Here is a 13,631-nt window from a genome sequence, read left to right as displayed (position 1 = left end):
GCTAGGTGCCGGCAGCTTTCAACTTATCCCGGGCCGCCGCGGGGCCGGCGGGGCGCGGGGAGCCGGCGGGTGCGGGGCCGGGGGGGCGCGGGGAGCCGGCGGTGCCCCCCGGGGGCGTCCCCGGCGGACGGGGGCTGCGCTGCCCCCGGGGCTGCGTTGCCGGCAGCGCTTTTGCTCTCACCGGTGCCCCCCGCGCCCGGGGCCTGGAGCCCACCCCGGGGCTGCCCCCCACGCTGGGGGTCTTGGCCACAGCCCCCGCCACGCAGCCCCGTATGGTGTCCGTCTGTCCGTCCCGCCCCCCTCCCCCCCCCCCAGTTCATCCCAGTTGCTCTCAGGACGGGGCGGGCGGCGGCGCGCAGGGCGTCGGGGCGGCCGCCGGGAGCAGCGGGGCTGCGCGGGGGCGGCGGGCGGTCCGCGGAGGGGGGCGCGGGGGTCTCCGGGCCGCCCGATGCCGGAGCTGCCCCGCCGGTGGCCCCGGTGCCGAAGCCGCCCTCCCCGGTGCTGAAACCACCGGTGCCGCCGCCGCAGCCGCCCCCTCCGTCGGGCGGGGGAGCGTCTCTCCCCGGTGGCTTCCCGGTGGCGGCGGGGGCGGCCCCGCCGGTGGCCCCGGTGCCGGCGGCGGGAGGTGTGGCCACGGGCCGCATAAAGCCGCCCCGCCGCCGCCCCGCGCCCGCCGCCAGCCCAGCGCCGCCAGCAGCGGGCCGGAGCGCGGGCGCGGAGCGGGGCCGCCATGCGCGGAGCCGCCGGGCGCGCGCTGCCGGTGCCGCTGGTGCCGCTGCTGCTGGTGCTGCTGGCGGCGGCGGCGGGGCCGGGGGCCGGCGAGGAGGCGATCCAGTGCCCGCCGTGCTCGGAGGAGCGGCTGGCGCGCTGCAAGGCTCCGCAGGGCTGCGCGGAGCTGGTGCGGGAACCGGGCTGCGGCTGCTGCGCGACCTGCGCCCTCGGCCGCGGTACCGCCTGCGGCGTCTACACCGCCCGCTGCGGCGCCGGGCTGCGCTGCTACCCCCCCCGCGGCGTGCCCCGGCCCCTGCACACCCTCATGCACGGCCAGGGCGTCTGCACCGACCTGGCCGACGTCGAGGCCATCCAGGAGAGCCTCCACCCCCCAGGTAAGGGCGGCCGGGCGGGGGTGCCGGGTGGGTGGCGGGTCGCCGGCGGTGCCCCCCTGGCCGCTGGCTTGGCCGGGAGTTGGGGTGGTGGGGCACGGAGCGGGCGGGGGGCTCAGCAGGGACAGCCCGGGATGGGGACGCGCAGAGCAGCGCTGAGCTCCCACTGCCGGGTACCAGCGGGTCACATCTGTGCCATCCTTACCCTCCGCTGGCACAGCAGTGGGTGGCTCCGGTGGCTCCGTGCACGCTGGAGCAGGGTGCTTCGCAAGGATTCGTCACCCGCCGTGCCCTGGCTGCAGAGTGCCCCTGGACGGCAGGGCAGCGCGGGGTCCTGCCGGCACCCACAGCCTTTGGGGACAGGTCCCAGCTGCCGGGGAGGCTCCCGTTGCGTGGTGACCCCTGTACTGCCGCTTCCCCGGGATGCTGCCGGCGGCTCTGCCTGCACTGCCCGGAGGAAACAGGAAAGAGGCCACGGGGCACCTGCTTCCCTCGCAGGCACGTCAGGCCGGGCGCTGTGCCGGGGCTCTGCCACGAGCTGTGTCCTTCCCGCGGCCGGGCAGGACAGGGGCTGTGGGCAGCAGGCAGGGCCAGGCTGCAGAAACCCCCTGCCTGGGTGGGGGCTCTGCCCACGCCTGTGTGCCCCAGGACCCTCTCGCCATGCTGGTCGTGGCCCCCTGCCACCCCCATGGTGCTCGGGCAGGGGCCGGGGGCCGGGAGCGGAGCGGGAGGTGGGAGCCCAGCCCCAGCTCTGTGCAGGTTGTGCCATGGCTTTGACAGCGGGAATGGAGCCGCTGCTGGGGGCCGAGCGGGGAGAGCTGCCCCGTGGGGCTGCCCCGTCAGTGGGTCTGGTTGCCATGCTCCCCCCTTCCCCATCCCGCGGACTGTGATGGGGATCATGTCCCCTGGAGCTGGGGAGCAGCAGCCTGCCCCGGGACAGTCCACAAGCTGGCTTGGCCCTGTGTCCCCGTGTGGGGTCACCCCGAGCTCCCCGAGGGGCAGAAGGGGCTGGAGCAGCGTCCGTCCCTGCCCGCCCCAAGGGCCGGGTCTCGGCTCCGTTCCCTCCTCACATGGCCGGTCCATGACAGCTCCGCCGGTGTCCCCATGGTGGGGAGGGCCCTTTGCAGGTGGGTCCCTCCGGCCGCCCCTCTCCGGGGACAGGAGTTGGCCGCGAGTGCTTGGCATGGGGTCTGCCGCAGAGACCCCCTGCCCTGCCTGTCTGTCCTCATCCCACATCCTGCAGGAGCTGTCTGGGCTCCCTGGCCTGGGGCTGCGTCGGGCTGCCAAGGCCTGTTGGTTTTGGCCGTGCCCCGTGTAACGCAGCATTTTTTCCCAGAGCCTTTAGGAAACAGGCTTGCAGTTTTTTCCCTTCCTTCCCGCGGCGTTTTGGCTTTGCTGGGGACGGGTGGGTGGCTGTGGGAGCCGGGCTCGCGCCTGCCTGCAGTGTCGCAGGTGGCAGAACGGGGGAGCGGGCAGCGGGGAGCCCCTTCGCTCGGGGCAGCCCAGCAGGACGCGGGCAGGACACGCCGCAGCACATCGCTCGGTGCAGCCCCAGTGGGAAGGTCCCAGTGGGACGTCAGAGCTGCAGGTCCCTGTCCTGCTCCGATGGCCCAGAGCCGGCATGAGCGGGGGGCTGGGGGCTGCAGTCTCCATCGCTCCCCCCGCAGCCCTGCCTGGCACGGCGAGGGCACCCCGGCACGGCCAGTGCCTCTGACGGGTCCCCTGCGGGTAAGCAGAAGGGACTTAAATGCCTGTTTAGAGGCGGGGGCGTACGGAGCAGGTGCCCCTCGGCTGCGCTGTGTCCCCCGGTGCTGAGCGGGTGCCGGGCGAGCGGACGGCTGGGAAGCAGTTAACGTGCAGCTCATACAGTAAACACTTTGTCTGGGGGCTCGGCCCGGGGGGCTCCGCATTCCAGGGAAGAGGCTGGGATCGCGGGGGCTGGGCTTTCCGAGGGGCTGGGCGATGGCTCCCGGCTCCAGCGCCGGGAAGGAGCCTCTCTGCTTGCCCGGGACCTGTGGAAGCCACTGGATGGGACTTTCTAGGATGCCCCAAGACCCTCTTCCATGGCTGTGGGTCTGGGGACCTTGTGCAGGACCCCGGTCCCTGCCTCCCGCTCCCAGCCCTGCCAGCTCCCGGGGCATCCTGGTGCTCAGCCGGAGCCCTGCGATGGGGCCGGAGCCGGGAGGTTCCAGCCGCGGCTTTTGGGCACAGCCTGCGGGTGTCTGGGGGAGGCGATGGCTGAACCCGTGTGTGGCAGTTGGGAAAAGGTGAGGACGTTCTCCCCGGCACGCGACGAGTGACTTAACGCTGGGCAAATAATTATGTCTGGGAAAAACTGACCCTGTGGGAGTTGCGTGCATCCCGTGTGGTTGCTGTAAGCAGTGGCTGGGACGGATCCTGTTCCCTTCCCGTGTTCAGTGACCGGGAGGGGCGGCGGTGGCTGAGCCCTGGCTGGATGGTGCACGGGCGGCGAGGACAGGCTGGCTCCTGGCGGCGTCTACCCCACGTGCATCCGTCACTGGCCCTTTCTGCCCGGTCAGGGCACCAGGAGAGGCTGTTGCCCTGTCCCCGCTGTCCCTCGGGATGGGGTCTGTCCTTTCCCCATGGTCGGGTTTCCCCGGGGCGGGCGCTGCTCCCGGCGAGGCTCTGGTCCCTACGGGGAACAATGTACATCTGCATCCCTCACACCCTCTCCTGCATCCCGATCTCTCCTCCATGGGGCTCACGTCGGGTGCCGAGGCGGGGGGCACAGATGTGCTTGTCCCTATTTGAGGGTGGCAGGGCTCAGCAGCGTGTCCCCGCAAGATGGGGACGGGCCCGGATTCCCCGCCAGCGCCCCTGGCCAAGGGACAGAAGGTGCCTGGTGCCTGCGCTCTGGCCACCCCCGTGCCCCGGCTCCTCGCGCTCTGCCGGGGCAGCGCTCGGCAGGACGAGCACAGCCTTCCCCGTGCCGGCGCCTGCCAAGTCGAGAGCCCCGGCAGCCAAGAGAGCCAGCGCTGCGCCGCGGCCCTGCCAGGACCACCCGCAGGCAACACCCGGGGTGCCAGACGGGGAAGCGGAGGGCACTGGGACGCGCCGTGGCTCATGTGCCGTGTCGGCCACAGACACGTGGATGTGTCCCCTCTGGCCCATGGGGCACGTGGGGTCCTTTGCGCCTGGGCTGGGGGAGTAGGGGGGAGCGGGGCTGGAGCTGTGGGGGCCTCTGACACTCGTCCCTCTCCCAGGGACACGCAGACGGTCCCAGGGCTTCGCTCGCTGCCCCGGGCTCTCCTCCCATGGGAGCCACGCGGTGGAGCCCGGAGCCCTTCACTGCTCCCTTGGGCTCAGCGCGGTGAATCACAAGTTCAGCACGTGACCAACCTCATTTGCAGCTCCCGTTAATTGAAGGCGATGCTGAATGACTCGTTTGTGTTTCCTGTCCACGGGCTGAGCAGAAGGCTGGGCAGAAATCCTCCTCCTGCCGGGACGGGACGGGGCGGCCGGTCTGCACAGCCGGCGAGGGCAGCACCCGTCCCGTCCCCTTGGCACCCGCTTTGTCCCAAACCAAGCAGAGGGGCTTCCCCCAGCCCCCGGCCAAGCCGGCACCCCCGCCTCTGCCTCTGCTCTGCCTGTCCCACCCTGCCGCCTGGACCCCTCTCTGCCGGCACAGCCCCAACCGTGACCGGCAGCACCAGAGTGGTGGTGGCCGCTGCATGGGCCACCGTGTGCGTATGAGGCTGCCGGGCAGAGCTGGACCGGGGGGAGAGGTGTGGGAAGGCTCAGGGGCACCCCACAGGCACCGGCACTGCCGGGCTGGCACCACATGGTGCTTCCCAAGGGATGCACCGGGAGCGGTGCGGGGGGCTGGAGTGTCGGGGGCCTCCGGGCTCCACAGAAGTTGCTTTTTCCATGTCTTTGTGCGCGGGCGCCAGGAGTTTCCCCATCCAGCTGGTGCAGGAGGATTGCCAAGGGAGGTGAGAGGCTCCTCGAGCGATCCCCGCAGCGGGGGGGATCCTGGGGCTGGTGTGCGAGTCGGGGGGCGGCTCAACCCCCCCTGTGTCGGGGGAGCGCGGGTCCCAGAGCTCTGTCCCCAGAGCTGGGTGCCGGGCGAGAGCCGCCTCGCTGCCCAGAGGCACCGACGTTTCATGTGACCTTATGAAAATGTTATTGGCATCTGGTTTTATTTAAGCCGAGAGATTTGATGCTCTGAAGGGGGCTGGCGGGGGGAGGAGGGGTGTTTGTCCATGCTGGGGCTGGGTGAGGGCTTCCCCCGGGCAGAGCGGGCAGCGGCCGGTGCCTTTCCATGGAGATGCCGGCACTTCGGCATGTGGTCCCTGCTGGTGCCAAACCTCCCGCCTGGCTCTTCCTTGCGTCTCTCCCTGGGAAGGTGTAGGGGGGAGGCGGGGGAGGGAAGGAGCACCCCTGCCCGAGCCCCCGGACCCCCCGGCTGGGCTCTGCCGCAGGCGCCCGCGTTGCGCCACGGCCCCGTGGTTGGTGCCATCGGGGCTGGTGTGCGCCAGGGCTGGCATCGCTCTGCACGGGGTCCTGGAGACTTTGGGTTTGTGTTTCAAATTTCAAGGGCATGAGCCATTTCCTGGAAAAAATTGACAGATTAAACAAAAAGCAAATAACAGGAACGAAGGAGAAGGATTTGATCGGGGCTTCGCTGTGAACTTTAGCCGGGCTGCTGGGAGCCGGTCCAGGAGCCCTTCGCTGCAGGGGAGCCGCTGTGTGAGGTGCCGATGGGAGACCAGGGCCGAAATCCCACGGGGATGTGGTGGGCAGGAGCCTGTAGCTCTGACCCCGCTGCCTGCCTGCCTGCTGCCTGCCTGCGGGAAGTGCCGGTGCCGGGCATCACCCGCCCCTGGTGCTGTGAGCCCCTGGGTGCTTCCACCCGTGCTGCAGCGTGGCCGCCCCCCCGCCTGCTCTGGGGAGGTTTTTCCCATTGTGGGCTGCGATATTGGTTGGTATAAGCCCAACCCCGGGATAAGCTCGGGCAGGGAGCCCTGGCCGCTTTCCCCGTCCAGCCCCGGCGGGTTGGGAGTCACAACACTGCTCGGGCTGTGCCTGGCGCGGCTCCGAGCGCAGGTGGGACCCCGGCTCCCCGGGGCGTCCCCCCTCCGCAGAGCGTTAACGGGCCCCAAACCGGAGGGACCGGCAGCTTTTTAAAAAATAAAGTCGCGATGAGAGCTCTCGGGTCTCATGACGCTCCGTCCAGCTGCCAACATCTGGGATCGCAGCTTGGCTGCACTCCTGGCGCAGGCGAGGATGCCAAGCGCCGCCTTTCGGGATTGGCCTCGCGGGAGATTAACTTTCTTATTCCAGGAATTTCTTCTTTCATGTCTTTGCGGGGGCTGTGCCCCGTGGCAGAGCACGGCTCCGCTCCCAGCCGTGGCGCTCGGTGCCGTCCTGGGCCTGGCGGGCGCTCAGCACCGCCCCGGTGCAGCTCCGGTAGCACTGTTCCCACTGCAGCTCCTGAGAGGCAGCTTTTTGGGGGCACCGGGGGCTTGCTGGGGCTCCCTGGCTGTGGGCAAGCAGCCGGCGCCTGGTGGCACGTGGCTGGCCGGGGCACAGCCTGACCCTCGTGCCGTGCAGCACACTGGAGCAACTGCCCGGCGCCCTTGCCACGTGCATTTGCAACCCTACAATAACAGACGCATGGCAACAAGCCCGTGAATCGTGGCTAATGAGTCGTAAAAACTCCCGGGAGCCTTTCCCAGTGCTGCAGGGGGAGCTCAGCCCCGGGCGGTGGCAGGGGCAGGAGGGGACCCGGGGCTGGGGGTGACGCCTGCGGGGACTGGGGAGGGCGGTGTGGGGTCCGGCAGCACCGGCTGCACGTTGTGCCTGGGGGTGCAAGTTGCTCTGTGGAGGAACGGGGCACCGCGGGGGCACCGCCATCCCTGGGGCTGCCCCATGGTGCTGAGCTCCCCCCGGTCTGTGTCCTTGCAGAGAAGGAGGAGATCGACCACCCCAACAACAGCTTCAACCCCTGCAGCATCCACGACCGCAAGTGCCTGCAGAAGCAGCAGGCGAAGCGGGTCAACAACGGCAACAAGATGCGCAACAGCGGGGGCCCGTACCACCGCGAGGAGACGCGGCCCATAGTGAGCACCACATGGCACCGCGGGCGGGCGGCTGGCACCGGGGTGGCGCTGGGCTGGGGAGGGCAGGATGGGCGCTGGGTGCCCCTGGGCTGTGCTCCAGGGTTGGGGTGCGGGGGTGTTGGGGTGCTGGGGTGGGGGCACGGCTCAGCCCCCCTCTCCCCCCAGGCGCAGGGCTCGTGCCAGAGCGAGCTGCACCGGGCGCTGGAGAGGCTGGCGGCCTCGCAGACCCGCACGCACGAGGACCTGTACGTCATCCCCATCCCCAACTGCGACCGCAACGGCAACTTCCACCCCAAGCAGGTAGGACCGGCTCTCACCCATCACGGGGCACCGGGGGGGCCGCTCGCGTGGGGGCATTTTGCAGAGCCGGGGTGAGGCGGGGAGGGGGACACGGATGGACTCAGTGCCGGGGCACGGCGGAGCCCACCCGTGGCTCCTGGCTTGGGTGGGAATCACCCTTTGGGTGTTGTGGAGCCCTTTGCAAAAGCGACAGGACGGGACGGGACGGGATGGGATGGGATGGGATGGGATGGGATGGGGGAGGCAAAGCCCCCATGAGAGCTCCCGGTTGCCCCGGCCCGGCAGCCTGCGGGAATGTGGCCGTGGGGGCCAGGCTGGCACCCCTCACCGACTCTGTCCCCTCAGTGTCACCCGGCGCTGGACGGGCAGCGGGGCAAGTGCTGGTGCGTGGACCGCAAGACGGGGGTGAAGCTGCCGGGCTTCCTGGAGCTGAAGGGGGACTTGGACTGTCACCAGCTGGCGGACAGCATGTGAGCACGACCGCGGCGGCCCCACGCTGTGCCGCGGCCAGGACATCCACCGGGGCTGTGTAGGAGAGGAAGAGAGGGGACACGACTGCCGAGCAGCTCCCCGGTGCCGGGGGACCCCAGCACGCGCCTCGGATCGCTCCTATGCTCTGCGCCACGGGCTGCCCATGACCACTAGCCGCCACCGCTGCGGGGTCCCCAGTATGCGCCGGCGGCACCTCCATCCCACATAGACACGTGCGTGGACAGACGCTGCCCGGGTGGAGTGGGCGGAGAGGACCCACCATGTGCTGCTGCTCCCGCAGCCGCCGCTGCCCTCCCGCCCCGTGGTGCCCCCCCAGCCCCCACCCCAGCCCCTCCGTGCTGCGGTGCGGCCGGGGGACCTGGCGGCTGCGGCAGAGGTTCGTCTGCTGCCCTGGCCCAGCCCGGCCCCGCAGGCAGCCGCAGACGTGCCGGCGCCCTGTGGGGTGCCGCGGTGCACCCCTGCCCGCAGTGCCTTGCCGCCCACGCCAGACCTCTGCGTGTGGCGGCAGAAGTGCCTCATCCTGCCCTCCCCGGCAGTGGGAGGCTGTGCCGCGGCTACCCGGGCAAGAACCAAGAACCGGGGGAGCCCATGCGACTGGGGGGGGCGCAGAGAGACCCCACCGCCACCGCCTGCCTGGGGCCCTCCCTGGACCCATCTCGCCCAAAGCGTGTGCGCGCCGTGGGCATCGAAGCCGCACTGAGCAATAAGAGACCTTCCCCCTCCCCACTGCAGCCCCCCGGCCCCATGGCCCGGGAACGCCGGTCCCACAGCCCCGTCCTGTCCCGCTCCCTGCGCAGGGACAAAGCAGCGCTTTCCTCCTGCCCATCCCGTCCCCCCCCCCGTCCCCGGGGCACCCCCAGGAATGCATTGCGTCCCCGCGGGCGCTGGGTCCGAGGGAGGGGCTGGGGGGGGAGGGCTGCCCGGGAAACGCCTCCCAGCAGGAAGGGCTTCTTTTGGCTTTTTTTTTTTTTCTTCTTCCCCGAAGATTTTTAATATTTAAAAAATGTCATTGGTGGGATCTTAAAACCGACCGCGTGGCCCCCGGGGCTGAAATCCTCCATCTCCGCGGAACGGGGCACTGCCAGCGATGGTTTCTGTCTTCTCTTCTTCCAACTTGGCCAACGTGACAACCGGGACGAATTTCTGGAACGCCTCAGTGATGGGATCTGCGGATTTCGCCAGCGCAAAGTTCTCAGCTGAGAAATTGTCACTATTTTTGTAGCTATTTTTTCTTCTTCTTTTTCTTTGAAGCTCTTCTGTGGGAGCCAGCTGGGCTGGAAATTTTTCACCTAAATGTCTTTTAGGTGAGAAATGGCTGTGCTGGCTGCCATGGCAAGCGTGCCAAAGACGGAGGGGATTTTGCCGTTCCGTGGCCGCAGTGGGAGGTTTTGGTTTTCCGTGTGGTTTCGCCCCGGCCGCGCCGGCGGGTGCCGAGGCCCCTGATGGGAATGAAATGTTTCAGTTTTAGTGAAACACCCTTCTACCCCCCTCCGGACCCCAGCGGCACGCCGGCGGGGTGCAGGGCGCAGCGGCAGCGCGGTGGCCTCGGCCACCCAGACCCCCCGCACGCAGCCAGGGCAGCGCCGGCAGAGCCACCGGAGCCTCTCCCGGTTTTGGGGCGGCCGGGGATGCCGGCGCTCGCCAGGGCGCGTTTTGTGTCCAGCTCAGAGGGCTCCAGTGTTTCGTATCGTCTCTCCTGTAGTTTAAGGCTGTATTTACACACGATCGTATACCAGCGTAAGGCTCCCCAACCCCAGCGGCGTTGTTCCACGCCGATGTGACTTCTGCCTGTTCCTCCCGGGCCAAGCCCGTCCCTTCGGACTCCCGTGTAGCACCGGCTCTCTTTTACAGTAAACTTGAACCTTTGTATTGTCAAAAAGGAAAAAAAAAAAAAAAAGTAATTACTGTATTTAGTTTTCTCTGTTATGTAGTGTGTTTCTATCGAGTGTATTTTATCTTTGCATCGCTTTAAAGAAAAGGAGAGGGGGGGGGTCTGCGGGGATCCCACCGGCTGGGCGCTGCGTTCCCGGCGTGTGCCCTACGGGAACGCTCCCCTTCCAAACCAGCCAAATCAAACCAGAAACCGCCGGTGACCTCGGCACCCTCCGGCCGCCGTCTCAAGCACTGGCAGAGGGTGGAGGAGCGGTGCTTGCGGCCCCGACCCCGGGGGGGTCCGGCTGCTGGGCCGTGCTGCCAGCCCACCCCTGCCTGCCCTGTGCCAGGGGCTGCGGCACGGCCGGCTGCGGAGCAGGAGAAGGAGGCCGTGGTGGGGGAGCTGGGGGGGCTGGATCGCGGCGGCTTGGACGTGGAAAAAAATGCCTGAGCTGAGCGCATCTGGTTTGTACATCCCGGGACTGGGCTGCGGGAGCGGGGCCAGACCCTGCCTGCGCTCGGCAGCGTCCCCAGCCCACGGGGGTTGGCATCCCACTGCGGGGGGGACAGGCTCAGCCGTGCCGTCCCTGCCTGGGTACACGGTCCCCCCAGCCTGGGGCACACCGGGGTTTGGGGTTCAGCACCCCTGAAAACCTCGGCACCCTCACAGCCTCAGGAGGAGCTACGCTGAGCAGTGATGGGCCGGGAAGCAAATGATTTCATGCCCCCTCGTGAGTCCCAGCTCAGCCTCCGCTCGGTGCCACCGTAAGGGCAGCGAGGATCGTCACCGCCGGCCCCGCACAGCGGCGCAGAGCAGCGGTGGAGCTGGAGACGACGCCAGGCTGGGCCAAGACGCTGGACGGGCTTCAAAGTTTGGGGGAAGACAGGGACAGGCACCGGCTCATGCCAGGGTGACGTGCCCATGGCCAGGGAGCACTGCCGGCCTCGCGGAGCTGCAGCCCGCAGCATGTGTGCGAGTGCACACCGGTGCTGGTACGCTCAGCGTCAGGGGATGCAGCTGGGAGATGCCCAGGCGTGGGAATGCCGGTGGCCGCACGCTGCCCGGTGCTCCCGGCCGCGGCTCAGCTTTCTCATGGCGTTTGCAGCAAACGTGCCTGCCGGGGCGGCTGGGAGGTGGCGTTGCCTGCGGCCACGTCGCAGGAGGACGGTCGGGTCCCCGGCATCGCGGCTCCCCGGGACCGGAGGTGTTGTCCGGGGCTGGCGCCAGCGCGATGCTCCGGTTACGGCGCTGTGCGGCCGGCGGTGCTCGGGGTTGTGCAAACACCCCGGAGGAGCTGGGCCCGAAGGCAGCCGCCTGCAGCCAATGTAGACAAGTGCTGTAATTTGCTGGCGCAGCAGATCGGCAGCCGGACCAGGGCCGCCGCCAGCTCTCCTGGAGCCCAGCCCAGCGCCCCGGCCCCGCGCCGACCGCTGCCCAGGGCTGGGGCTCCCCGGGCTCTCCTTCGGGGCCCCCCTCCGGCCGCCCCAGCCCTGGCGGCTGCGGGGGCACCGGGCTGGGCTCCGGAACCGATTTGGCTGGAGAAACGTGTGTGAGTGTGTGTGTGTGCATTTGGCGGAGCTGCCGGGAGCGTGGGGGGGGCTGAGGGCTATGGAACCCCGGGGGGTCGTTTGCCCCTTCCCATGGCACTTGCAGACTGGGGGCTCCCCCCTCCCCCTGACTCCCCCGGTGCCACTGCTCCTCCCTGTCGGTCGGGGAACCGCTGTGGTCCTTCCCCTCTTCTGGAGGTCACCGGACAGCCCGTGACAGGAGGGAACAAAACGCTCCCACACCCTCGATGTGTCCAAAGTGCTGCCGGCCGGGACCCCCTGCCCCGTTGTGTCGGGATGGGGGGGGCGGGCGGTGATGCTCACCCCGGTAGTGTCCAGTGGTGGGTCTGGGTCCCGGCTGAGCCGGTCTGCATCTCGCCGGGGGGCAAAGCTCCACCTGCAACAGACGGCGGCGGCTCCCCGCGCCCCGTGCAGGGCGAGGAGGTTTCTGCGCAGGAACCCCCGTGGCCACGGCGCTACCGCCCACCCCGCTGTCACCACAAAGCCGTGCCGGGGATGTGTGTGTCACCCACAGAAGTGCACGTGTGTCCGTGCAGATGGGCACCGGTGCAATCCCCGTCACCAGGGAGACCCCGGCCACGTGCCGCAGCATCGGTGGCTTTTGGGGTCTTGCTGTGGTTGGGGACACGCGGCATCGCCCGCCGGCGGCTGAGGCTGCTGGGAACAGACCCGCCAGCCCGGCCAGGAGAGGGGCTGGGTTTGTTACAAAATGGCTGGAACCGGACCCAGGAACCAAAACCAAGAGCCGCGCTTCCAGGAAGCCTGGGACAAACTTTGGAAGCCACGAGGAGCTCAGAGAATTGTTTGTTTTTTTCCTGAATCCAGGTGGTTTTGGCTGAACTGTCCCCGCCGGCGTCTGGGCCCGTGCTCCAGCTACGCTGCGCTGGAAAAGGGTTTTTCAATGAACTAAAAATTCCACGTACGGAAGACGGTGCTTGGCGATGGGCCCGCTCCCCGTCCCAAAGTGGTCCCAAAGCGGGGGAAAGCAGCCACGGCCCCATTCCCCGCAAAATGAGCCCTGCCGGCTGCGGCTGGATTTGACGATGGAGGGGAGCAGCGTGCGGGGCCCGGGCTCGGTGGGGACGGTGCTGGCCGGGCTCGGAGGCGGCAGCGCCATCCCCCCCCCCCCCCGCAAAGCACCGATTGGAGCCGAAGCCTTTGAACGTCCGTGTTCCCCTTGTGCTCATCGCTGCTGTCCTGAACAGCATCGCGAGCAACACGACGGAGTGCAGCAGCGCCGGTTCGCGGGCTGCACGGCCCCGCGGGGCCCCAGCCCCGGGCGCAGGGCGCGCCAAGTGTCGGTTCATGAAACCAATGTTGGTTAGTGAAAAACGCTCTGCACACACCGGCGGCTCTGCCCTTATTGATGACTCCCAGTAGACAGGCAGGGCACGGGCGGGCAGGGTGCGGGCAGAGTGCAGGCAGGGCACAGGCAGGGTGCAGGCAGAGTGTAGGCAGGAGTGAGGCAGCGTGCAGGCAGAGTGCGGGCAGGGCGCAGGCAGGACGGACGGCGTGGTGCTGGGGCCCCTTGCCGGCTGCAGCGCGCACTGCAGCGGGTCGCATCCTGCGCACCCCACGGGGGACCGGGGGTCCCTGCGGGGCTGGGGATGCGCAAGCCCGGGGTGCTGGGGCTGAGCCGCGTCCCCCCAAGCTGCCTGTGGCCTTGGGGCGCCGCGGCCCCCTGGGTCCCAACCACACGACGGGGCCGGCAGCGGCACGCAGAGCCCAGGGTGGGTGCTGCGTTTCGGCCGAGCAGAGCTTTGGGCGGACAGCCCGGGGGGCACGAAGCCATCAGTTTCTCATCCTGGAGCCGGGTGCTCCCCCCGCCCCGTGCAGTAACTCCGATATCTGTTTTTATCGCCGCCAAAGCGCTGATGCAGCTGGACGCCGTCCCGCCGCCCGGCGGGGGGAGAGACGCTTTTCCTTTATGTGCGCGCACAGGCTCGGCGGGTCGAGAGAGCGGAGTAACGTCTTTCAGTTGCTGACACCTCTGCAGCGCTCGCGGTGAGACAAACGGTCCACCGCTTTATTGGAAATACCCCCGAGCGGGGTTTGTTAGCATGGGGGCCAAAATTAAAAGAAGGCAGAGGCAGCAGGTAAGGGAGCGCTAAGGGAGAGGGATGTGCGGTGGACTCGCAGCCGCTCTGCTCCGCTCCGAGATTGCAGCAAGAGCGAAATCTTCAGCTGGTATAAATCACGGCAGCGCTGACTT

The 13,631-nt window shown here is 68.9% G+C and overlaps 1 protein-coding gene across 1 annotated transcript; it reads left to right on the top strand.

Annotated features, from left to right (window-relative positions):
• Positions 1-730: 730 nt before the first annotated feature.
• On the top strand, positions 731-9,887 carry IGFBP4 (insulin like growth factor binding protein 4; the record flags this gene model as incomplete). Its single annotated transcript, XM_082494858.1, has 4 exons — positions 731-1,106; positions 7,032-7,186; positions 7,352-7,486; positions 7,832-9,887. 4 exons carry the CDS (start codon positions 731-733, stop codon positions 7,958-7,960), a joined length of 795 nt encoding a protein of 264 aa, XP_082350984.1. The 3' UTR covers positions 7,961-9,887.
• Positions 9,888-13,631: the final 3,744 nt, after the last annotated feature.

This window comes from Vanellus vanellus, assembly GCF_965231255.1.
Source record: "Vanellus vanellus genome assembly, chromosome: 24".
Classification (NCBI taxonomy): Eukaryota; Metazoa; Chordata; class Aves; order Charadriiformes; family Charadriidae; genus Vanellus; species Vanellus vanellus.
The sequence above is the reverse complement of the archived record's forward strand: the minus strand, read 5'-3'. Positions and strand labels throughout refer to the sequence as shown.